General features: G+C 36.6%; 1 protein-coding gene across 3 annotated transcripts in view; it reads right to left on the minus strand.

The window, feature by feature from the left end:
• DNAH7 (dynein axonemal heavy chain 7) overlaps positions 1–26,313 on the minus strand; it is a 235,229-nt gene that overhangs the window by 205,798 nt on the left and 3,118 nt on the right. For all 3 annotated transcript variants that reach the window (XM_070581701.1, XM_070581700.1, XM_070581702.1), the window contains exons 2-9: positions 23,775–23,837; positions 17,285–17,347; positions 14,342–14,450; positions 13,439–13,586; positions 4,878–4,965; positions 3,652–3,832; positions 1,813–1,888; positions 275–400 (exon numbers count right to left, since the gene is read on the minus strand). In XM_070581701.1, the coding sequence (XP_070437802.1) occupies positions 275–400; positions 1,813–1,888; positions 3,652–3,832; positions 4,878–4,965; positions 13,439–13,586; positions 14,342–14,450; positions 17,285–17,347; positions 23,775–23,837 (854 nt within the window). The remainder of the gene's footprint in view (positions 1–274; positions 401–1,812; positions 1,889–3,651; positions 3,833–4,877; positions 4,966–13,438; positions 13,587–14,341; positions 14,451–17,284; positions 17,348–23,774; positions 23,838–26,313) is intronic.

Genomic DNA, 26,313 nt, shown 5'->3' on the forward strand with positions numbered 1-26,313 from the left:
CACTTCAGCAGCCCAGGGTTCGCAGTTTTGGATCCTGGGCACAGACCTACATACCACTCATCGAGCCACACTGTGGCAGCATCCCACAAATAAACTAGAGGAAGACTGGCACAGATGTTAGCTCAGAGACAACCTTCCTCAAGCAAAAAGAGGAAGACGGCAACAGACATTAGCTTAGGGCCAATCTTCCTCACAAAAACATAAAAATACAAAAAAAAATAAAATAACTTTCATCTCTCCTTTAAAAAAGTCCAATGAGTCCAGAAATACTCACTTAAAAGTACCGTGCCACAAATCCAGCACAGCCAGCATCGTAGGGTTCATTGCGTTCAGGTGATCCCTAATATAACTGCTTGCAGACAGAAAAGATTTCCTCCAAGGTTTTGGAAGAATTTCCATCCTGAAAACAAAGAGAAAATATTTAGTTATCGTCTTTAAAAATCAAAAGAAAGTATTTTTATAGTCAATGTACTTTTTTAGTTGTAATGGTTTAAGTTTAATAAAAAACATGATGTATCCCTAATGGTAATAACAAAACATACAATTACGTTTAAAATATATAAAAGTCATACTCATTATGGTTTAGTATAATTTCAGGGTAATAATTAATACATTTGAAATTAGATTTAATTCTTTAACACATAAGGTAATTAATTTTTTTCTCTAACTACCTGATCCTATTGAGGCCACAAATAACTCATAATGATCAAACAGTAGCCAGCTATGCTTCATAAATATCTTGAAAGATTCTCTTAATTTCAGGACATAAAAAATTTACATTTTTCCTTTATTTTTAAGATATTTTAAGGATATAGTCCAGTCTGCCTTTGGAAATCCCCTTGAACTTCACCTTTGTTAATGTGTAAAGGTCATTTACAAAAGCACAAACACTAACATTCCTACTTGAAGACATTTATTCTGGAACTCCCATGATATGAACAGTCATCTTTTATATATTGCAGATGTGTCATGTTCATCTTTCAGAGTATATTTAAACATTGACATTTTATGTCTATAATTTTTCTACTCTCATTGATTTTAAACACTTAGTCTTGCTTTATCATAGAGTAAGTTTAATTTAGTTTTTCAGTTGTGGCTATACCACCTTCACAATGACAAAGGATGACTTTTGTCTATCCCCAGTAGAAAAGCTGTTCTCCATAGAAGATGTGTTGGAAATGGCTACATGACTGGGTTTTTTTTTTCTCATTATGGGAAACAATTTGGGGCACTTTTAAATGATATGAAGGAAACAAAGTAAAACTGAATTGGTTACTTAATCATATAAATATAAGCTCTATTCTTCAAACCCATTAAGAGATTTATTCCTAAATGTTAATTATTTTACGGAAAATATATAGGAAGTGGATTTTCCCATTGTGTTCTATATTTTAATCCATGTAATAAATTGAAATATATTCTATATATTTTTATACAACATTCCCAATGTGTTTGTGGGCATTCAAATTGCCGTCAAGCTTTTATATCCCTATTAATCTGAAGCCTGTGCTAGGAGCTGTGGAGATACAAAGATCTATATTCTTTCACCAAGGTACTTATGTTTTAACCACCCAGGTGTCCATCTATGTGTCTCTTTGTCTACCCAACTTTCCATCAATTTGTAAATGTAACACATTAGGGCTTAAGTACATAAATAAATAAACAAAGATAGGAAGAACAATCAGTTGCACATATGAAGTATGTAAATAAACACACATACATACATGAGAAGATATAACTGGTGTACAAATACAGACACATACACAGGAATGGTCACATAACCAGTATTCTTAGAACAATGTGATTGCTTACTCAGCACGATGGGGTAGAAGTTCACCTGCCTGTTTATCATCTTCTTCTTCTCTAGGATCTTTTAAAACAAAATCAACTAGAAGAAAATTGAAAAGTTATGATCAATAACCTTATACTAATTGCAGTATACCTCAAAGCAATTGCAAAACTAATTTCATTGAATTAATTCTTTATGTTATGTTTTCTAAAATAATGAGCAATTTGTGCATTTACAAATAAGAAAATGTTTTAAATTTTATGAGAAAATCTGATGTCTCTGTCTTTGAGAGTGTATGTTCCCTTTCTTAACAACGTCCCTGTTCTTTCATTTGAGATGATAATTTCTTTTAATATTACATTTTCCTTTATAGCTATTCCATCAAAAGTAGTTCTTGTTGAACTAAAGGTCAATAATACAGAGCGGCAATAGTTTCCCTTCACTGAGGAAAGATACAAATTGCCTTGTTCTCTTTTAAATTGCTTAGGAGCACAAAACAATCTTGTTATAAAAATCAGTAAAGTGAGCTATTTCGCTTTTGTCCTCTGTGGTCTCTAATTCACATTAATCTAATTTTCCTGCCTGTCCTTCAAGATGCTATTTCTAAAATGCCAACATGTTATTACCCCTCAGCTTAAAATCCTTTAGCATCTTCTCTTTAAGTGCTTCAGAAAAGCATGTAAGGCTCTTCATATTCTGTCGCCTTCCCAAAGATGCACCCTCTACTTTGGCCAGCAGAACTGCTTACAAGCCTGGAACAACCTTTCATGTGTGTCCACCATCGCTCACACCATTTCCTTGGCCCAGCATGTTCCCCAGTACACTGTTCATCCTTCAAGACTCCGTTCAGGTGGCCCCAGAGTCCTTCCCAACAAGTGGGGCATGACTTCTTCTCCCTTAGAGCCGGTCCTCCATTTCCCTCCTCACTGCACCTACTACTCTGATATGTCATTTAGTGATTTGGCCATCTCCCTCATTACACTATGAACTTTAGAGGTAAGGATTTGGCTTTTTATTTTTATATTACCATGGCACTCAATAGGAGTCTTAAATGCAATGAATGCTTTTCTCCCTGAGGGGTCCCCAGGCCTCTCCAAAACATTATGATTTCTTCAACTCTGAACATAACATCAATTATACCAGGTTTACTAACACAACCAATTGGAGAACCTTTTTAAAAAGTATAGGTTCAAAAGTATCAATTTTAAAAAGTATAGCCCTGACTCTAGAGATTTTAATTCAGATGGGTCCAGAAATTAGTATTTTAAAAACGATTCTGATGATTAGTCAGTCTTAGAATCTATTGTTCTATATCACGAGTTAACAAACTTTCCACGTAAAGGGGCCAGATTGTAAATATTTTCAACTTTGTGAGCCACAAAGTCTCAATCATAACTATTTAATTCTGCTCTCTTAGCTCAAAAGCAGCCAAAGGCAATATGCAAATGAATGTGTGTGGCCGTGTTCTGATAAAACTTTATTTACCAAAACAGGCAGTGGGCCTGACTGGGCCTGTGAGCTGTAGTTTGCCAGCTCCTGGTCCATAGCAACAATTTTGTAATTAATCACATTCTAATTTATGATATCAGCAATGTTAATGTTAACTAAGTAGTTAATTAATGTTAATTAATTACATGTTAATTAATATATCCCTACTAATAGAAAGAGTTTTTAAAAAAAGTTTTGTTATACTTTATTAATGAAATTTGCCTACGATCTTAAGCAATGTAACAGCAATACAAGAAAGAGCATAATAAATATAATAAACAGTTACAAGTGTAGGTATTGACTCTCTATTAAAAAAATTTATCCTTAATGAGTCACATATTCAAATTAGAAAGCAAGGAGAAATATCGATTTACCTATGGATTTTTTTACACTAAGAAGGTAATCTTCTCTCATTTCATCAGATAGTACAAGTATGCTGTTAGTGAGGACTTTCAGATGTTGGGGAACTAAATTCAATACATTCTCTAGCCAAGAATCTTCCATTGGGGCTACATGGTCCGTATCAATTCCATGGTGAATGTAATAGTAATATCTCTACATAAAGGAGACCAGAAATGTAGATGAGTTTAGTACTATAACAAAAGAAGTATGTTTATCAAAAATAAAACTACAAAGCAAAATTAAAACTTTACGAGAACAAAGTATTTACAAATCATAAAAATACATTTTATGTAATTCATGTAGGCATTATCTGAGATCTCCTAAATTCAAAAAAATATATATTTCATGAAAATTAAAGCTCATATCTTAGTTCATAACTCCATTTTAAAACATAAAAGTTATACTACCAAATCTATGAAGTACTGAACAGAGCACACGTGGAAGTAGAGTTCAGTGTTTTATAAACATGTGAAAATTTGGTATGCCAGTTTTTATCCTTTTCTTACTGATCATCAGAATTTGATCTTAAAGCCTCAAGTGAATCAGTATTCCTAAACATGAATCTCAGAAATGTTACACAACAGGATTTAGGAAACTCCCAACTGGCCTATTAACATTCCACACTAGAATTTTATAGCTGCTATTAAATGTGTGCATCAAATATTCATTTTAAGACCAGATAGTATTTCTCTAATAATAGACATTTAACTTCAATATATTTTCACAAGAAGTTTTTATATGTCACTTATTAGAAAAATATTTAAGCATCAAAATACTTTCAAATTAGAAATGCTAAAATCTTTGATATTTACATTTTTTAAAATTCTGTATTTGAAATACTCAGAGAATTACTATTTCTACAGTAAGTTAATATGCTCTGTAATGTGTACATTATGTAATCAGGATAATATCTCATAGAAGAATAAAGACGTAGAATGTCTCTCTCTACAAGGCAGAGGCTAGCTGTAATGAAAGGAGCAGCTAAACCTGAGACTCTTGCCTAAGACTGTGGGCTTAGGCAGCAAGGGAGAGTGACTTCCTTCATTAATCCAGGAGAGCAACTTTATGGAACTCTGCATTCACTCCTAGAACCACAGAGCTTCACAAGGGAGCAGCAGAGAATAAGTCAAAAGCATAAAAGTATCTCCAAGTGCTTTTTTTACTTTCAATAATACTGACAAAAGAAACAGCTCCTTACCAAGATGTCTTTCTCTATTGCAGAGGTGGTCTGCTTTGAAAATGGGCTTTCATCAGGGGTAGGTGAGTTTAAGACAGCATCTTGTTGCCTAAGAAAATGATAAACACACTATTCAAATGCGTATAAAGGGCAGTTAGAACAGAAACTAATAGATATGAAAACAGCAGGACTGTCTTATTTAAATCATAAGAAAAAATGAACTGTTGAACATTTTATTAACAGTATACATATTGGTTTGGTACCATATTCCTCCCAGAATTCTTTCTCCTTATTTGTAGAGAGACAGTTATACTGGAAATGATTTGCAGTACCTAATTCAGAGACCACACCCTTCTTGATGGGCTTTACTCATTCTTCCTCATTACTCTAAAATCAAGCTCTCTTTTCTCTGAAATTTTATAAGAGTGTTCTCGCCTTATTCCTAAACTATGTATGGTTACTTATAAATATGAGGTTTAAAAGAGCACTGATGGAGACGTTGTGGAGAAAAAGGAACCCTTATTACACTGCTGGTGGGAATGCAAATTGGTGCAGCCACTATGGAAACAGTATGGAGATTTCTCAAAAAATTAAAAATAGAAATACCATATGACCCAGCCATCCCACTACTGGGTATCTATCCAAAGAACTTGAAATCAGCAATTCCAAAAGTCCCATGCACCCCTATGTTCATCGCAGCATTATTTACAATAGCCAAGACATGGAAGCAATCTAAGTGCCCATCAACTGATGATTGGACAAAGAAGATATGGTATATATATAATGGAATATTACTCAGCCATAAAAAAGGATAAAATTGTCCCATTCACAACAACATGGATGGACCTTGAGGGAATTATGTTAAGTGAAATAAGCCAGATAGAGAAGGATGAACTCTGTATGACTCTGCTCAGAGGTAGAAGTTAAACATGTAGACAAAGAGAACAGATCAGTGGTTACGAGGGGAAAGGAGAGGTGGGGGTGGGCACAAAGGGTGAAGAGGTGCACCACCTACAACATGACTGACAAACAATAATGTACAACTGAAATTTCACAAGGTTGTAAACTATCATAATCTTAATAAAAAGTTTTAAAAAAAAAGCATACTGATGGAAAAGACTTTACATTTGGTTTTGCAGAAGACACAGATGCATTCTTCAAAAGACCATTCCTCAGACTTCTAGAGACATACAGTACAAGTCAGCAGTGAGTGACATAGAGGCTCATATGCTCCTTTGTATTTATTATTGGCTAGAAGTTTATATCACACTATAATATTCATAGCTACAATTCAATTCAAAATCTATACCAGATATGAACCACAATTCATGTCTTCTTACGTTCCATTTTGCAGAAAGGCATAGTTCAGGAAAAACAACAAGTTGTTCTGAGATAGCTTTAACCTCTTTATCATTCAATGTATTATGTTCTGGATCCCAACTTCACCTGGGATGCTGATCAGGTCAGTGATGCTGTATGATAAAATACTCCTTCCCACTCCTGCTGTCCAGTGAGTAGAGGCTGGAGGTTTGTTGAATATCTGTCTGAGACACCATACCAAGGTAGGTACCCAGAATGGGCCTTCTAACTTAGACTTTTGCAAACCTAGGAATCCAATACTTTGTGAACTTTACACTTATTCTTTTCAATAAGATGGACCAGAGAAAAGAGTCAAGGCACTGTCTCAGTAACATCTCAGGTGATGTCTCAGTTTAATCAGTACACAGCAGGTGCTCAATGAACCATTCTCAAGTGAGGGAATAAGAGTATGAAAGGAGGGGTGGGAGATCTTCAAGGTATTCTGTAACTGGAGAGAGAAAGGTTGATTATTCCAACTACAAAAGTAATCACCTCACTATTTTGTTGATTGTACAGTAAAGAGGTAGTAATATGACAGCAACATAGTTCAGGAATCAGGACATCTGGGTTCAGATTCTGCCACTATAAAGTAGATGACCTTAATAACTGGGTTATTGGGGGATTTTTAATAGCAGACATGCTCATCGTATCTACCTGCTGAATCCTGAGCATCAAACAAACTTCATCCTGTGTGTGAGTAAGGCCTGCCTAGAAGGATGCAGCAAGCTTAGGGTAGGTGAGGAGAAAGAAGGCTGGGGGCCCTGGGAACTGCTGGAGAAGTTCCTGAAGTCAGAATGAAAATCCTTTCGGCTATAAAACTCTATGATTCTATCATTCTGCGGCTACAGGAAAAGATTTTGTTCACTGGGAAAAACAATAATAGAAGCCTTTTACCGATCACCTAGTCAGACCCTAAATGTCTCACATATATTATCTCTACTCTAATCTTCACACCTGTTGTTAAAGACACAATGGGATAATTATCCCCACTTCACAGATAAAACTAAATGACAGAAAGATTAAATAACTTCCCCTTTGTCATACAGTTAATTAAGTATGAAAACAAGAATTTGCCCATCCATACATACTTCCAAACTGCCATGCTCTTTCCAACAGAAAAACATTCCTTTCAGAAATAAAATAATCAATATAGGAGACACTTTATCTAGTTAAAAAGAAAACATGATGTACTTATTTCTCAAAAGTGAAAAGAAATATATCAATTTTTTCTTTCTTTATTAAATCAATAGAGGTTTTGGTTCAAGATGGTGGCATAAATAGCCCTTTTTTCAAGTTTCCCTGTGAAAATGCTTGTAAAATAATTTTAACCAACGATTGTGAAGAGACTAGAGGGTCATCAACTGAGAGATATTTCAACAAATTTTTGGAACATTAAAAGATGATAGAAGACAGATGAAGCAGAGTTGAAAACACCACAGCCCATAACTCACGCAGGAAGGAAACCAGTCTGCCTAGGAGACCCATAGAAAAGGCTCTGGTCTTGCAGTCAGCAGATCCCAAAGGGAGAAATGAGTAGAAAGGCTGAAAACATGGAAGTTGTCTAATAACTTTCTGCCAGCAAATCAGACAACTTAAATAAAAAGTGTATTCTGCATAAAAAAAATTTAAAAGTACCAACATGACTCAAGAAGAAATAGTAAATCTGAATAGATCTACAGTGGGTAAACTAATTGAATTAGTAATTAATAATCTTCCCACAAAGAAAAGTTCAGGTCCAGATGGCTTCATTAATAAATTCCATCAAAAAGTAAGGAAAAAATAATACCAATTCTACACAAACTCATTTAAAAAATAAAGGAGGTAAACACTTCCCAACTCATTTTATGAGGCCAGTAGTGCCTTGATACAAAAGCCAGACAAAGATATCAGAAGAAAAGTACAGACTCATATCACCTATTAACATAGACTTGAAACTCCTTAACAAAATATTAGGAAATCAAATCCAGCAACATATAGAAAGGATTATACATAATGACTAAGTGAGAGGAATGCAAGGTTTTTTTAACATATCAAAAGCAATTAATGTAATATACCATATAAATAGACTAAAGGACAAAAACCAAATGATCATCTCAATGGACACTGAAAAAGCATCTGACAGAAATCCAGCACCCATTTATGATAAAAACTCTCAACAAACTAGGAAAAGAAGGGAACCTCCTCAACCTGATAAAGAGTATCTTAAAAACCTACAACTGACATCCTACATAAATATGAAAGACTGAAGGCTTTTCCCCTAAGACTGGGAATTCCATTCTCACCAATTCTATCCAACAATGTACTGAAGGTCCTAACAAGTGCAAAATGGAAAGAGAAGGAAACAAAAGGCATCTAGATTGGAAATGGAGTAGCATAAGTATCTTTATTTTTAGACAACACGATTGTATATACAGGAAATTCTAAGGCATCTTTTTAAAAGCTCCATAGGGGCTGGCCCCATGGCCAAGTGTTTAAGTTCACACACTCCACTTTGGTGGCCCAGGGTTTGCCGGTTAAGATCCTGGGCACAGACATACGCACTGTTCATCAAGCCATGCTGTGGTGGCATCCCACATAGAAAAACTAGAATGACCTACAAGTAGGATATACAACTATGTACTGGGGCTTTAGGGAGAAAAGGAAGAAAAAGAAAAAGAAGATTGGCAACAGATGTTAGCTCAGGGCCAATCTTCCTCACCAAAAAAATAAATAAATAAATAAAGGATAAAAAAAAAATAATAAATAAAAGCTCCAGAACTAGTAAACTAGTGTAGTAATGTCTTAGGATCTAAGATCAAGAAGCAAAAATCAATTGATTTTTCTATATACTGGCAACAAACAATCAGAAAATGGAATTAAATAATTCCATTCACAATAACATCAAAAATAAAAATACCTAGGAAAAACTTTTTTAAAAGAAATACAAAACTTGTACGTTAAAAATACAAGACACCGCTGAGCAATTAAAGATCTAAATAAACGGAGAGAAATAACATATTTACGGACTGGAAGACTCAATACTATTGAAATGGCCATTCTCCCAAAATTGGTCTACCGATTCAATGCAAAGTCCCTAAATCCCAGTAGGCTACTTTTCTTTTTGAAGAACTGATAAGCTGATCTTAAAATGTATACAGAAATGCAAAAGACCTAGAGTAGCCAAAACAATTTTGAAAAAGAATAATAAATTTTGTGCACTTAAACTGTCTGATTTCAAAACTTACTATAAGGATCAAGACAGCACGGTAGTGGTGTAAAGATAGACACATAGATCAATGGAACAGAAGTAGAACCCCATATATGGTCAAATGATTTTCCATAAAGGTGCTAAGGTAATTCAATGGGAATAGTCTTTTCCACAAATGGGGCTGAACATATGAATATTTATATGCAAAAACTTGAACTTCAACCCTTACCTCACACCACAGATACACCATTGAAATAAATCATGCACAAAAATGTAAGAGCTAAAACTAGAAAGCTTCTAAGAAAATATAGGAGAAAATCTTTATGACCTTGTGATAGGAAAAGATTCTCAGATAGGACTCCAAAACCATGAACAATAAAAGAAAAAATTGATAAATTGAGCTTAATCAAAATTTAAAACTTTTGCTTTTCAAAAAAATACCATAAGGAAAATGAAAAGATAAGACACAGACTGGGAGAAAATATTTGCAAATATATATGTGATAAAGGACTTGCATAGGAAATATATAAAGAACTCTTACAGTGCAATAATAAGACAAACAATCCAATAAAAAGAAGGGCAAAAGACTTAGACACTTCACCAAAGTAGTTATACAAATGTCAAACAACCACAAGAAAGGATATCCATCATCATTAGTCATTAGTCATTAGGGACATACAACTTAGAGCCATAATGAGATACAATAACACATGTACGAGAATGGCTAGAATGGCAAAACAAACCAAAAAACAAAGTGTGGGCAAGGATGTGGAGAAACTAGAAGCATCTTCAGACACTGCTTGTGGGAATATAAAACAGTATAGCCACTTGGAAAAGTTTAGCAATGTCTTAAAAACTTAAACATACACCTACTATACAACTCAGCATCTCTACACCTAGGCATCTACCAGGAGAAATGAAAACATATGTCCACAAAAAGATTTGCATGCAAATGTTTATAACAGCATCAGTCAAACAGCCAAAAACCAGAAACACTAAACTAGACAAATGGATTCCAAAAAGATACATGTTATATGATTCCATTTATATGAAATTTTAGAAAAGATAAAGCTATAGAGACAGAAAGCAGATCAATGACTGCCTGGGCAACCAGTGGTAGAAAGGATTAACTGAAATGGGCATATGGGAACTTCTGAGGATGATGGAAGTATTCTACAACTGGATCTTGGAGAAGGTTGTGCAACTGCAGAAATCTGCTAAAATTCATTCAACTGTACCTTTAACATGGATGAATTTAATGGTATATAAATTATATCTCAATAAGGCTGGTTTCTTTTAAAGCCTATCTAGAAGCCTTTAAAAATGAAATGTTGAAAAAAAAAGGAAAAGACAAGTTGACAGCACAAACACATTGCAAAGTAATGACAAATAAAGCAACATAGGCTTCTCATCTACAATAATACATGCCATGGTGGCTATAGCTGATAATATTGTATTGTATAATCAAAATTTGCTGAGAGTAAAACTTAAGTGTTCTCACCAAAAAACAGAAAGGTAAATCTGTGAGGTGATAGACATGTTAATTAACTTGAATGTGGGGTCCTTTCACAATGGGTACATACATCAAATCATCACACTGTGCACTTTAACTACATTGTAATTGTATTTGTCAATTATACCTTAATAAAGCTGGGAAAAATAATACATGCCAAAAATAATGCTTAATGTTTTTCAATCTAATGTTTTCCAGATGTGTAGGGTAAAAATTACTATTATCCTTTAACCCTGTAGCCAGCTTAATCATTAATTAAAGAATAAGGACAAAATTGAGACCTTTACAGAAATGAAAGTGTCAAGTTTACTCTGAACAGATCCTCACTGAAACAACTACTAAAGGATAAACTTCAGCAAAAAATAAAATGAACCCAGATGTGAAGATTGGAATGCTAAGGCAATTTTCTAAGAAATTAGAAAGACTTTAGTAAATCTAAGTAAGTGTTAAATTAAAAAGAAAAAGAGTATAGAGAATTTAAGGACTTGGTAGAACTAAAATACTATAGAAATATTGGTAGAAATGAAATAAACAATAGGGGCCGGCCCCATGGCCAACTGGTTGAGTTCCCATGCTCAGCTTCGGTGGCCCAGGGTTTCGCTGGTTCGGATCCTGGGCGCGGACATGGGACCACTCCTCAGGCCATGCTGAGGCGGCGTCCCACATGCCACAACTAGAAGTACCCACAACTAAAATACACAACTATGTACTGGGGGAACTTGGGAAGAAAAAGCAGAAAATATTAATTAACTAATTAATTAAAATTAAAAGATAAACAATAATCACATGGAAAATGCAGGGGAAAGTTCAGAGCTAAGTTAAAGCATTCCAAGGTCCTTCTGTGATATTCATGGGGAAGACAGATAAAATGAATTTTAAACTTTAAAATATATAAATTACAATATGTGGTTTGAAATGTTAGGGTAACCACTAAAAGAACAGAAATATATTTGATAACTTTTAAGCCAATAGGAAAAAAGGGAGAAGAGGGAAAATTCAATTCAGTAGAAAGCAAAAAAAAATAAGCAAAGGCAACATATCGTCAATAAGAAATTAAAAATAAATTGGTAGAAGTTAAGCCACATACATAAGAAACTATAATGGGATTAAACATGCTATTGAAGTACAGAAACTCCAATAAGTCCATCCATGCCCTGTTTATAAAAGGCAAAACTAAAAAAGACAAAATATCGTTAAAAAAGAGACTTCTGTTTCTTACAACCCAGCAGCAAAGATACTTGAAAAACCTCCCAATACCATTCTATAAATACTGGATATGTCACAAAGATCCTTTTGAATGCATAGCTGGGCTCACAGAAAGAAAGGAAATATTCAGGAGGAAGAAAACAATGGAATGGCAAGGCAGAGCACTCCTTAAAAACCTGAGGCCATGGCGGCCGTTGTGGGGGCTGGGCCTCAGACTTCAACGCCCATGTGAGTCAGGAGACAATTCTTAGGCCTGAGGGAAATGGGAATTCAAATTGAGACCCCTGTACTAAGCTGAAACCCAAGATGCACTCTATCCTCAACTACAGGAGGACCAGAAATGACAAGCAAAGGGAACTGTGTCAAGAAAGATCATGTGTCCTGGCCAGGACACAGGGTAGAGAAAAAGTGGCTTCTAAGAAATTGTAACCAGAAGCCTACAGGTCCATGGTTTTGGGTGTTGATTTTACCCTGTTTGAGGGATCTAAGAGTGCTTAATCCAAGAAAGAGATATGAGGGCCAAGCTGGCAATATTGCAGTGGCGCCTGGCAAAAGCAAACTCCAACCCCCTTGAGTGGAGGCACACACCCACAGTCCAGCTGCACAGGACCCCACAAAACCCCTGCCCCTGGTAAGCACATAGCACCCACTGTCCTCCCTTCCAGATGGCCATCCTGCCAGTAAAGCCCCATGCGGGCAGAGTAAAAAGGGGTTTCTGTGGGTGAGTCACCTACTGCAATGTGTCATGAAACTCCATTTGTTCACAGATGGCAGTGTGTGTGCCTTGAGAGTCACAGTCAAAGAAAGAGGGTACTGAGCAACCAGCACAGAGCTATGAGGAAACAAGCAAAGAGGATCTAGTGACTTGCATCTGCCTTGCCCTCCATAAACAGATCTAAAATTCAGACCAGGCCGAGCCCCGGCTCTGCTCATACCCTGATCATTTCGCCCCAGTTCCTTCCTTTTCTATAGGAGACTCACAATGCCACAGAAGTCACCACACCACCTTAGCAGAAGAGATGGGGAAAAAAACTACCCCATCCACCAACCACTAGGTCTGCAACCAGAATCCCAGTCGTTCCGCTCTCTCAGCCAACATCTAGCATAACATGGGTGCTTTTTCAGTTCATGATATTTAAAAGTGGGATACCCTTAATAGGGTTAAGCTCATTCTTTCATTCTACATTTATCCCCTGACCTCATTCCAACAAGGCTTTGAGGCATCCTTAGAGAGGCATAGAATTCTTATATTTTGGATGAAAATTTCCCAGGGGCTCAAACTAGGGTAACAGTTACTAGTTAGCTTATAGAACTTACATAATGACATTAACAAGAGTGCTTCTAAAGTTTTCTCGTTCTTTATGTGGAGATTTGCTCTTTGATTTGGAAGTAGATGGTCCAGCACAACTGTCATCAACTTGGTCTAGTAATTTGCCCCTTTTTCCAACGTGTTCCATGTATTCAGCTTGAATTTTAAAAATCACAAGTTAGTCATCTAAAAAGTAAGCTAAGACATTTCAATAGTTAGAATAAAATGCCAAAGCACCTTTCAACAAAAAACTACATGCTTTAAGTTCACAAGTAACTATAATTTATTTTCTTTAACTACGAGGAAGTTAAACTAGTCTTGTTTAATGTCACCATAATAGAAACCTGTGACTATTTTAAGAATATTCAATTAACTTATTTTCTATTTTGATTAATATGCTAATAAATGCAAACTTTCAATTATATTTGCATAGAATCTTAAAAGGAACAAGATTAAAATTATGATAAAAATAGAATACAAAACTATTTCAGGAAGTTTAAAGAACCATGATGAAAAAATGTTAACATTCAATGTAATCAATCTGATGAGTCAAAATAATAAAAATTATTAAAATGACTTATTTTTGGAAGTAAGGTTTACAATTTACCAAAATCTCTTTTAGAAAAAAATTCTTAGTCTTTGCAGAGGCAAATTCTGACTACAATAAATCAAATTTTTATTATAAGCATTCCAATTCCTAAACTATCAGCTTTTATAGCATTTACAACAGCCTGAAATAACTAAGACTGGAATCAATTATTTTCTAACGGAAAACATTTGGAATAAATTTTTCTATTTGATATAAACGTCACTTCAGTTTTACAATTTCACTACTCTATTAACTAAATGTTGTAGGATTTTTTTCTCTAGCAAATTTCCTTAACTCTAAGTTAGAATATTAAAGCTCTTACCATATGACTGTTCATTTTTAATACTAAACTGTTCTGGAATATCACTGTCCTGCTTTATACTCAAATGGAATGACGGAGCTGCCTGCTGCCACTGGGGCTTTGTACTCACCTGAAATATGAAATTTAAGTAGCATTAATAAAACAAGATAAGAAAAAACTTTTTTCATGAAATGCATGAGTATTTATAAACATGACATTTTCTCAACCAAATCAGGACATCTGGAAAGAAGACACAAACACTCAACAGCAAATCTTACTCAAGCCCACGAACGGCTGTGGTGGTAGCATTTGGGAGCCATTACCAAAGGCCCCAATGCTAGTTTGATGTGGACACCAGTTACCCAACACTGGGGTGTTCATTCCAGAGAGTCTACTTCCCCCCAGATATTAACATGTTTTTTAAGCCTTCCATTTTAATGAGGCACTCTCTGTTGGTCTCCACCGCTAATGAGTTCCACTGCATTCCAGCTCCAAAAGGTCTTCCTGTTCTCATGGCTTTAAGTGGCTCTGGAGTATTCTGGAAACTCACAAATTTATTCCATCATTTAAGGCAGGGGTCATAAATTCTTATACAATTTGAGCAGGTATCATAAAGGAGAGAGGAAGGCTAATGATGACAGCTAATTAGCACTCAGCTTCAGCGCTGGGAAACAATGGAGAGCGGTAGGGACTGTGGCAGATGGAAGAACACCTACATCTTTAAAAAGGCAACAACTAATTAACTCAAGCCAATTATTGCAACACCAGAACACAGACCCATTGTTACCGGAACACATGACTCTTAAATAAACCCAAATGAGTGGATTTTAAAGTAAAATGTACATATTTTTTAATGTTGACAATTGAGTCTGTGTCTCCTTTCAGCTGCAGACCAACTTGATAGCCCATGCTTGTACTGGCTTCTCCTTCTTCCCAGTTTTATTCTCCTCAATCCCTTATTCCCTGTTCCAAATAAACTACCTGCACGCAGGTCCTTGTTTCATGCTCTTTTTTTGCAGGAAAACAAGCTACAACAACTTATAAGTCAATGCTTTTCCATCCATCCGTCTGCCCTTCCATTGTTCCAGTCTCATCTTGCTCCATAAAGGATTTCAGATTCATGGGAGTGCTATGAGTGAGTGTACAGAATCAGGTCACCAGCCCACAGAGGCTGGGAGCCACCAGTGCTGCGTTACCCTTGATTTTAACAACAAAGATCACCTCTGGAAGCATGAAGCCCTGTAATGAAATCGCTCTAGGTCTTAATTACTGCTAGAAAATTTCATCTGTGTGCAAACCTTAATATTCAAAGGAAAACACTTTTTTTCTAATCAACGGATTTTTAAAAACATCTCTTAAAAATATTATTTCCCTTAAAACACATAAAACTCAAAGAATGCTGAAAAAATGTAAGACAGCCAAATACGAACGTAAAACCATATTTACATCAGCCAACAAAAGCATTTCAGACTATTATATGCCACCAACAGGAAAAGATTATTACGCAATTCAACTTGGCCACTGAATATTAAATATGGAAATTTAAATTTTTACATTTCCAAACCTATATACTAACAAGACACAACAAACTAAGGGAAATTTTTATTTTCTTTCAGTTTTAAAATGTGTTAAATTTTTACAGAGAAAATAAAATGTCTATTCCATTTTAGGTCTTGTCTTTTAAACTAGAAAATTTAAGATAGATTTTGCAGAACTAGGGAAAACATGCTATGGCTCAATTTTACAGAACTTGGCTTGATGATCTGGCATTATTAGTAAGAACACATTTTCAATGAAAATATGTATTTTGAAATGTTCAAGATAATTCATCTAAGAATATTAACTCAAGTTTTCTAAGTGAAAAATGTCCTCCATTTTAAATGATCAAGAATCTTCTCTATATAAAGCAACATGAAGTCAACTTCATAGTCTGCTCTCACCTTTTAAAATATCTTTCAAAAAATAATGCTTTGTATGAACCTTGAAAATATTATGCTAAGTGAAATAAGCCAGACCCAAAAGGACAAATATCATAGGATTCCACTTACACGAGGGACCTAGAGGAGTCCAAATAAACAGAGACAGAAAATAGAATGGTGGTTTCTAGGGGCTGGGGGCAGGGAGAATGGGGTGTTAGCGTTTAGTGAGTAAGAAGTCTCAGTTTGGGAAGATGAAAGAGTTCTGGAGATGGATGGTCGTGATGATTACACATATGAATGTACTTAATGCCAATGAATTACAGTTCAATTAAAAATGGCTAAAATCGTAAGTTTTGTTATGCATAATTTATCACAATTTAAAAAAATAATGTTTTCATTGAATCTTCATTTAAGCTCAACTTCCAGGAGTCACAAGAACATAACTCAATGGCACTAAACTCAACATAATTACTAGATGGTAAAATTTATTATGGTAAAGTATATCTTACCTAGCACCTATCAACTGAAAATGTCTACCAACTGCCTCTTCTAAAGGACAATGACAATTTATAGTCATAACAATTAACAAAGGATGGCAAGAGCTGAAGAGTCTTCTGTGGCATAGCATTTCACTGCTGAAAGATATATCTCAAAGGTCATGGCATCGACTCTGCTCATATTCAAACTCAGAAACTGAGGCTCATAGAGGTAAGTGGCCCCCTCAGATGACAGAGCCACGAGTGACAAAGCTATAACCTGACACCTCATTTCCTAACTCCAACACTGACATACTTTCTGCTGGTCCATCAGGGAAATTCTTTCATCCAGAATATTCAAATATTCTGTACATAGTAGGAAATTACAGCTTACAGTTACTTTATTAAGATAGTCATTTTTCCTAACATGTGCACCTTGTAGAATTTCTCCATCAGAAAATAATCAAGTGGAGTACAAAATTCAAAGTCAGAAATTCAGTTACTATTTACAAGTTTGAAAACTAATAAACCATTTAAAAGGGCAAAAATTCAACGAATAAGTGAATTACCGCAGCCAACTGTGGTAAAACTCTTACTGGTGTCTTGGATTTTTCTTTGCTGGCTGATTTATCCTGCATGAAAAATATAAAGAAAAAAATACCTGTTTACTCTGTGAGTGCTAAAATTGATTCACTCAACCAAATTTTACAGAAGTCTGCTCTAAAGTAAAGCACATATTATCCAAAATATTCAAAGACATACTCTACGACTTTTTAAATTCTCACTATTTGTCTTAGAATTGCTTCCATTATAGCAAGGAAGGAAAGAAAAATGGTACCAATACTCACCAAAAAGCTTTAAAAAACATGCAAAGCTTTTCATCCATTACATCATCTTCTGGGACTTTATCAGAACCTAGCTAGTGCCCAGGGCTTACTCAGCTCCACCTCCCCTCTCCATCACTAAAATATCACTTTTGTCTATTGACAAGCAGAATGCTCTCCCTCCTAAGCTGACAAGTATTCAAGACAACACACCCTCAAGCTGCCGTAAGTAACATTTGTACTTTTCAGCAGCAACTTTCAGAGAAAAGTGCAGCTATCTCTTTTGAGTAGAGGGTATTTATGGTAGGAATTTTATCTAGGTAAGAGGAAGCACTGTTGAGAAGGATACTTTGATCTATAAAGCAAACAATATGAGTTTTGCTTTTTGCCAATTGTCAATTTATTGCCTCTCAGCTCCAAATCTACCTTTTTTGCTGTCCTTTGTGATTCTTGAGAAGAATCCTATAACATTTTCCCTTTGCCAACCAGCATTAATATTATAAAGAGTGCTAAAAGAAAACTGTAAGAGTAGGGACTTTTCTCCCTGGTTCCAGTGGTTTTTCTCATTGCTCCCAGGGCATGGCTACCAGCAGGCAGCATCGTTGCCCACAGGCACCTTCCAGCCTGTGCTGTGTGGCTCACCCAATGGCAGACACCCTCCAGCGGGTTCCACTGGCATCCCTATAGGCAGCTTTCCAGCAAGTTCCCTTACATCACAGAGGAAGACTTCCTTTCAAACTTTTCAGCATCCCAGCAGTGGTTTTCTCCCCTTCCAGCCCAGGCCTGCAACATCCCAGCAAATGTCTTTGCCACCCAAGTGGGCCACAGCCACGCCCCCTCCAAGAGATCTTAATCTAAGCTTTGGGAAAGAAAGAGATGGACCTTCCAAGTTTCTTCCTTGAGCACTCTCCCTGCGACCTAGAGGGAGTGGCTACTCCTCATGTCTGCTATTCTTGTATGCTTTAAAGCTGTGTTGTCCAAAAGAAAATTCATTAGCCACCTGTAGCTATTGGCTGCTTAAAATGTGGCCCATCTGAAGTGACATATGTTTAGGTATAAAATATATACTAGATTTTGAAGACTTAATAAAACACAAAGAATGTAAATTATCTCATCAGTAATTCTTTATATTGATCAGAGTATATTTTATATGGATGACATTGCATGCTGCATATTGTTTTAAGAAGTTTACATGAATTATATCATTTAATTCTCTTTAAAACTCTATGAGGCAATTAGTATTGTGCCTATGGTATAGTTGAGGACTTTATATATGATGTAGTATTTGCCCCCACAAAGCACACAGTCCAGTTAATATTAAAAACTATATGCTTCCATGCAGGACAGGAAATGGTATGGAGTACAGTGTTCAAAGAAATTTCTAGAAAAAGAAATAATGGAAGCTAAGCCTTGAGGCACAGTTGGATCTCCATAGAGAACAGCAATGAGCTTACTGAAGACAGAAGGAGCATCGTGAACGATGACTCAAGGGGATGCTGGGGTCGATGGTGAAGGGACTTGGCCCAACCGAAGTAGCAGGTCTAACCACTGTCTTATTCAATGATGATTTCTGAACTCTTACCATGTGTTAGGCTCTCTTTAAGGCACTAGAGCTACAGCTTTGGAAGAACGAAGCCCCTTCTCTCATGGAGCTTACATTCTAGTGGGGGTACAGACAGCTATTTCAGAATAAATACATCACGTAATGTCAGAGAGTAAGAAGAGCAATGCAGACAAATAAAGCATCACGTAATGTCAGGAAGTAAGAAGAGCAATGCAGACAAATAAAGCAGGGTGAAGGGAGAGAGGGAAAGGTGGAGCAGTGCTCGGTTGGGTGGGGCAGTGAGGCCTCTTGCAGAGGTTACGTTTGAGTAGGAACCTAAATCAAGGGTGTGGCGGGGATGGATAGATGGGTGCTGCTATATTATGCAGGTCGTAGATTTGGGGCATGATTGGCCTGGCTGGCAGCAGAGAGCCATCGTGATCTCCTCTTGGGGTGATCCCACGTCCCAGTTCACACGTCTTGCCCAAGCATAACTAGTAGCACTTTCACTCTCAATGGCTTTCAGTTTGGGTGATAAATTATACTTTTATCTTATTTATTACGCAAGGACATACAAAAGGTTATTTCATAAATGGTCCTGGCAGCAGTAAACAAGACATATGAGAAAAAAGCGACTAGAGTCAGCCGTGAGGATAGTTTAGCAGCTTTTTTAAATAATCCAGGCAACAGGAAATATGAGCCCTAATTTACAGAAAATGCTAGCAACTGAAGGTCACCTCAACCTTCCTACGGCATAGCTCTGATCATTTGCCCCCAGGTCAGAAACATGAAAAAGCCCCCTAATAAAGTAGGCACAAGGCTTCTTCTTGGTTTTCAAAGCCTCCTCCATACACTCCAAACAATTCCGTTTCCCAGCCTCTCTGACAGTTACGTTGTAGCCACAGGACTGGAGCAGACCAGCGAAATGTGAGCACCAGCAGGACAGGTGACAAGCGCTGTGCCTCCTTCCTGGCTCTCCCGCCCTGGCCACTGTCAGCAAGGAGCCCACATGTTCTCATGGGCATAGCTTAGGCGGGAGGAGGGTTACCCGATCCACATCAGACTTCTGAGCAAGGGGTAATCTTTGTTGCGTCAAGTCTCTGAGATTTGGGAGTCTGTTACGTCAGCTAACAGAGGGGCCAATATGCACCTGAGTGTCTCTCTGTTAAAATCTGACACTTTCTTCAAGACCAAGATCAAAAACGTTTAGATTCTCTTTCTTAACTCCAATTGCAGGTGACCTTCTTTGAACACGCACAGCGCTCTCCTGGTAATTCTCTTACTGCTTAAATTCTGTCCGGAATAGAATCCACATGCGGACCTCCCCTGCTCCCCTATCCCCTCACCCTGCTCCATCTCTACTAGTCTACTAAATCAGTCTTATAGAGCTTGATAAGCTAACTTCAAAATAATTTTAACTTTATCTTAGAAAAAGTTACAAATTGGCTAAGCAAGCCCTAAAAAAAAAGTGCAACTAAAAAGAAAGAAAAGTAAAAAAGAATGGCCATGAGCTTCAAACAGTACTTCCCAAAGTACAAACATCAGGTTACGTGAATATTTCCTAAATATCCAGTGCTGTACCACAAATGGCTCTGTCTTCTACAATTTCTACAATTCCCAGTGGACCACAGGACGTGAAGGGAAACACGAGCACATTTTCAAGCTAAAAGATGCAGTAGGTGTTCCCAAAGTTGAAGGCTTCCTTTGAGAAGAATGAGGATGTGGTAAAGGCCTAATCAGAATGCAATTGTAGATGACAGAGAAGAAAAGTTCTGGAATATACGGTCCAAGTGTCCTGCAATTTTCATACCAGGATACAGAGGGAATTCAAATGAGGTCTATTGTATTGGAGCCACTACAAATGTACAAAACGCCTTGCTTAACCTCGGCCTCCTACAAAAATCCCCACACACCTGACTTCTTAGGACCTCTACACTGCCTGTCCTGCCAGCAGAGCTATCCTGCCAGTCTCATCAGCATCCTACTCGGAAAAGAGTGTTGCGGGCCTTAATGTTTCCTTCTTACACTGCAGTGCAGAATCTCTCTCTCATAGAATATTTTATAAAGAACAGTTCTCTGGCTAACCAAGAAGAGCTGCCACACAGAAGCCAGAATCCCATCTAGCTAAGTAATACTGTTCTTCAATAAAACCAAAGCGGTGGATTTTAAAGTAATATCTACGTACTATTTATGCTGACAAGCAATTCCATTTTAGTCTGCAATTTCCTTTCAGATGATGACTTAGGCATATGCCATTCCTTCCCTCTGCTTTGGCACTCTTGTGACACTGGCCCCAAGGGAATTCCCTTGACTTTTCTACCAGATGACTCTCGTGCCTCATATCTTTTCTCATCCTCCTGGCCTCATCTCTGATTCCAGACATGGCTACAGTGAACAGTTCTGTGCTGGCTTCAATTCATGTAGGAATGACAGTGTTTCACCTCAAGAAACGGTCTTTTTCTTTCTGCTGTGGGGCTTCTCCAAGGCCATAGCATGGAGTTCTCAGAGTAGCCCACTCTGCACACACACATGAGCAGCCATAAGTGGGTGAGTTAGGATTCTCAGGAGCAAACTCCACCAGTGTGGGATGAGAGCTCACAGATAAATGCTACCACCCTGACCATCCTCAGGCGGATAATTCCAAGAAGCATTCTAGAAGCAACTCAGAAGGTCATGGCAGAGTCACTCCAGTTGCCTAAGTGTGACAACCAACAACACATCCTCGTAATGGTTTCTACTTCTTCCTAGTTTTACTCTCCCTAACCCCTCACTCCTGCTTCTGGGGATCACCTCCCAAAGAAAGTGTGCACAAGTCCTTTCTTCAGGCTCTCTGTCACAGGAAAACAAGCTAAGGCAACTTAAAAATCAGTGCTCTTCCCTCCTTCTGTCTGCCCTTCCATTGTTCCTCTCTCGTCTTGCTCCATAAAGGATTTAAGATTCCTGAGAGTGCTTTGAGTAAGGTGTACAAAAAGGGTGAGAATCAGGTGTCCAGATCACAGAGGCTGGGAGCCACCAATGCTGGGTCACCCTTGATTCAGCAACAAGGATCACCTCTGGAAGCAGGAAGTTCTGTAATGAAATCTCTCTAGGTCTTAACTACTGCAGGAAAATTTCATCGGAGGGCAAACCTTAACATTCAAATGAAAATAATTTTTTAATCAATGGATTACTTTTTAAATCTCTCTTAAAATATTATTTATCTTAAAAGACAAAATTCAAACAATATGGAAGAAAAATTGAAAGATACAGTAAATATGACACAGGATAAGGTTTAAATCAGCCAACGTAAGCATTTTAGGCAATTACATGGCTCACTGGTTAGAAAGGATTATTCAACTCAGCCTCTGAATATTTATTCAGTAAATAAATTTCAATTTAGTTGCTATTTCTAAACCTACATACTAGTAACATAAAAAAAACTAAGTAATTTTTTTTTCAGTTTTAAAATTTGTGAAACTTCTAAAGAGAAAAAATGTCTATTCCACTTCAGGTCTTTGTCTTTTAATCTAGAAACTTAAAACAAATATTTGATAACTAAATACAAAAGCTATGATTTTATTTTATAGAATATGGTGTGACAAACTTGGCATTATCGATACAAATAGGTTCACAATTGGGGGCCAGCCCCGTGGCTGAGTGGTTAAGTTCGCGCACTCTGCTTCGGTGGCCCAGGGTTTCGCTGGTTCGTATCCTGGGCGTGGACATGGCACTGCTCATCAGGCCACACTAAGGCAGCGTCCCACATAGCACAACCAGAGGCACTCACAACTGGAGGGCTTTGGGGAGAAGAAGAAGAAAAGAAAAAAAGAAGACTGGCAATAGACCATAGCTCAGGTGCCAATCTTTAAAAAAAAAAAATAGGTTCACAATTAAAACATGTACTTTGAAATGTTCAAGAACATTCACCTAAAAATTTTCATTCGAGTTTTTTTAACCTGAGAGAATCTTTCATTTCAAATTATTAGGACTCTTCTCTGTATAAAGCAACGCAGATTCCATTTTATAGTCATTCTGAGCTTTTAAAACATGTTTCAAAGCAAATAACGTTTGCATTGAACCTCCACTTAAACTTAACTTCCAGGAATCACAAGAGAGTAACTTAAAGGCACTAAACTCAACATAATTATTAGACAGTAAATTTTATTGCAGTAAAATCTAACTTATCAGCACTTTATTAACTGAAAATGTCTATTAACTACTTCTTCCATAGGACAATGATAATCTAAAGTCAAAACAATGTAAAAGGATGCCAAGATCTAAGAAATCTTCTGTAGCACAGCATTTTAGCACTGGAAGACGCATCTCCCCAAGTTCATCAAATCAGCTCATTATCACACTCAGAAACTGGAGCTCAGAGAAGTAAGTGACTCCCCACAAGTCACAGAGCCATTAGTGACAAAGCTGTAACCCAAGTCCTCATTTCCTGACTTCAACACTGCTTCTGTTAGCACATCTTCACAATTCTTTTTTCAGAATACTCAAATATTCTGTACATACTAGGTAATTATAGCTTACAGTTACTTTAAGATAGTTATTTTCCTAAGACATGTACCTTATATATGTTCCCCATCAAAAAAGAATTAAATGGAGCACAGACTTTAAAATCAGAAATTCAGTAAGTTATAAGTTCGAAAACTAGTAAATAACATTATTATAAAAGCAGTACAGTATGATAATATATTGGTAAATTACCGTAGATAACTGTGGTAAAAACCTTACTGGTATCTTGGGTTTTCCTTTGTTGGCTGATTTATCCTGCATGAAAAATACAAAAAAAAACCCAAAACTGTTTATTCTGTTAATGTTAAAACTTATTCAGTCAACCAAATTTTACAGAGTCAACCAAATATCTAGAGTAGATAAATGCTTTCGAAAGCATATATCATCCAAAATATTCCAAAACATACTCTACAGATGATATAATATTGTGTGCAGAAAATCATAAGAAATCCACAAAAATTATTAGAGCTAAAGAACAAGTTCAGCAAGGTTGCAGGATACAAGATTAATACAGAAACATCAACTGTATTTCTAGACACTAGCAAGGAACAATCCAAAATTGAAATTAAGAAATGAATCCATTTACAATAGCATGAAAAAGGATAAAATACTTAGAAATAAATTTAATAAAATAAGTGTAAGACTTGTACAATGAAAGCTATAAAACATTACTGAAAGAAATTAAAGAAGACCTTAATAAATGGAAAGATACCTCATGCTTATGGATTGGAAGACTCCTCAAAATAATCTACAGATTCAACACACTTCCTGTCAAAATCCCAACCACTTTTTTTTTGTAGAAAGTAACAAGTTAATCATAAAATTCACATGGAAGTGTAAGAGACCCAGAACAGCCAAACAATTTTGGAAAAGGAGAAAAACGTTGGCAGACTCACACTTTCAGATTTCACAGCTTACTACACAGCTACAGTAATGAAGACTGCATAAGGATAAACATAAAGACCGAAGGAATAGAACTGGGAGTTCAGAAATAAATCCATACATTTATCGGCAGTTGATTTTTAACAAGAGTGCCAAGACAATTCAGTGGGGAATTGGTGATATCTTCTTCTGGGAATTTATCTGGATCTAATCAGTGTCCAAAGTTTACTCAATTCCACCTCCCTTCTCCATGACTAAAACTTCATTTTTTTTCCAGAATGCTCCCTTCCTAGGGTGACAATGTATTCAGGTTAACGCACCCTCAAGTTACTGTAGCATCATTTGTACTTTTTAGCAGTAACTTTCAGAGAAGACTGCCTTTACCTTCTTTGCAATAGAGAATAATTCCATGGTAAGAATTTCATCTAGGTAAGAGGAAGCACTGTTGAGAATGATACTTTGATTTACAAAACAGATAATATGAGTTATGCTTTGGCCACTTATCAATTTCTTGCCTCTCATCATCAGATTCATGCTTTTTGTCCTGCTTTGTGCAAACATTTCTCCAGGTGGCACAATATCAGGAGGATTCAAAAGGGACACTGTAAGAGGAAGAGACTTTTCTTCCTGGTTCCAGTGCTTTTTCTTGTTGCTCCCATGACGTGGCTGCCAGCAGTCAGCATCCTTGCCCTTGGGCACCTTCGCAAGTTGTGCTGTGTGGCTGACCCAGTGCCAGACACCCTCCAGCAGGTTTCTGCAGCATCCCTAAAGGTAGCTTTCCAGCAAGTTCCCCTTACATCACAGAGGGAGACTTCCTTTCCAACCTTTCAGCATCCCAGCAGGTAGCTTCTCACTTCCCACATTGATACTTTCCTCACTGATTTTCACAGCTGTATAGAGTTCTACTATAGGAATATAAAACAATTTATCCATTCCATTCTCTTGTGAATGAACATTTAGTTTGTTTCCAATGTCTCTCTTTTACAAAAGATGTTTCAGTAAACATCTTTTGCCATATATCTTAGTACATACACACACAATTCTTGTATCTCACATGCACAATATAGTGTGTGTATATAATATATATTTACAACATGTGTGTATGGGCATATGTGCTTTTGTCCTTTTATTTAATTCCATTGGTATATCTGTCTATCTGTAAACAAATTGTATTGCATTGTCTAAACTACTACGACTTCGCAATAGGTCTTGAGAGCTGTAAGGCAATTCTCTCTATCTTACTATTCTCAAAAGTTATCATACGCAATCTTGACATTTCCTCTACCATGTTAATTTTATAATCCACACTGCATGAAACTTTTGGGGATTTTGATAGAAACACATTAAATTTCTAGAATAATTTGGAGGAAATTGATATCATTATGATACTGACCCTTCTTTTTCATGAATACAATCTATTTCTTTATTCAGATCCTGAGAGCGTATCCTTCAAAAACATTTTATAATATCGTTTATAAGGGTCTTATGCATCTTTTGCTGGACTTAGTCTTAGGTATAAAGATTTTGAATGGAAAGTGCATCATAGGATCTAAATGATTGACTTACAAACTTTTAATCCCAATTGATTTGTAAATGGAAATGTCTATAAAGCTGTATTTACTTATAATCATTTCTGTGATGGTCAATTTTTGGTTGGCCCAGTCAAGTCTCCATGCTTTTCTTCTTGCTCTGTGCCTGGAAGTCTGAATTCTATGTATGGGCATCATCTGGGCTCCCAGTCCTTTGGCTTCTGGTGGGGATTAAGCATTGAGAGGCACTAGTAGCAGTCTAGAGAGCAGGAGGAGAAAGGGTTTTGGCTATTTCTTTCCTGTACTCCATTTCCCAAAGT

Source organism: Equus przewalskii, chromosome 17, assembly GCF_037783145.1.
Source record: "Equus przewalskii isolate Varuska chromosome 17, EquPr2, whole genome shotgun sequence".
Classification (NCBI taxonomy): Eukaryota; Metazoa; Chordata; class Mammalia; order Perissodactyla; family Equidae; genus Equus; species Equus przewalskii.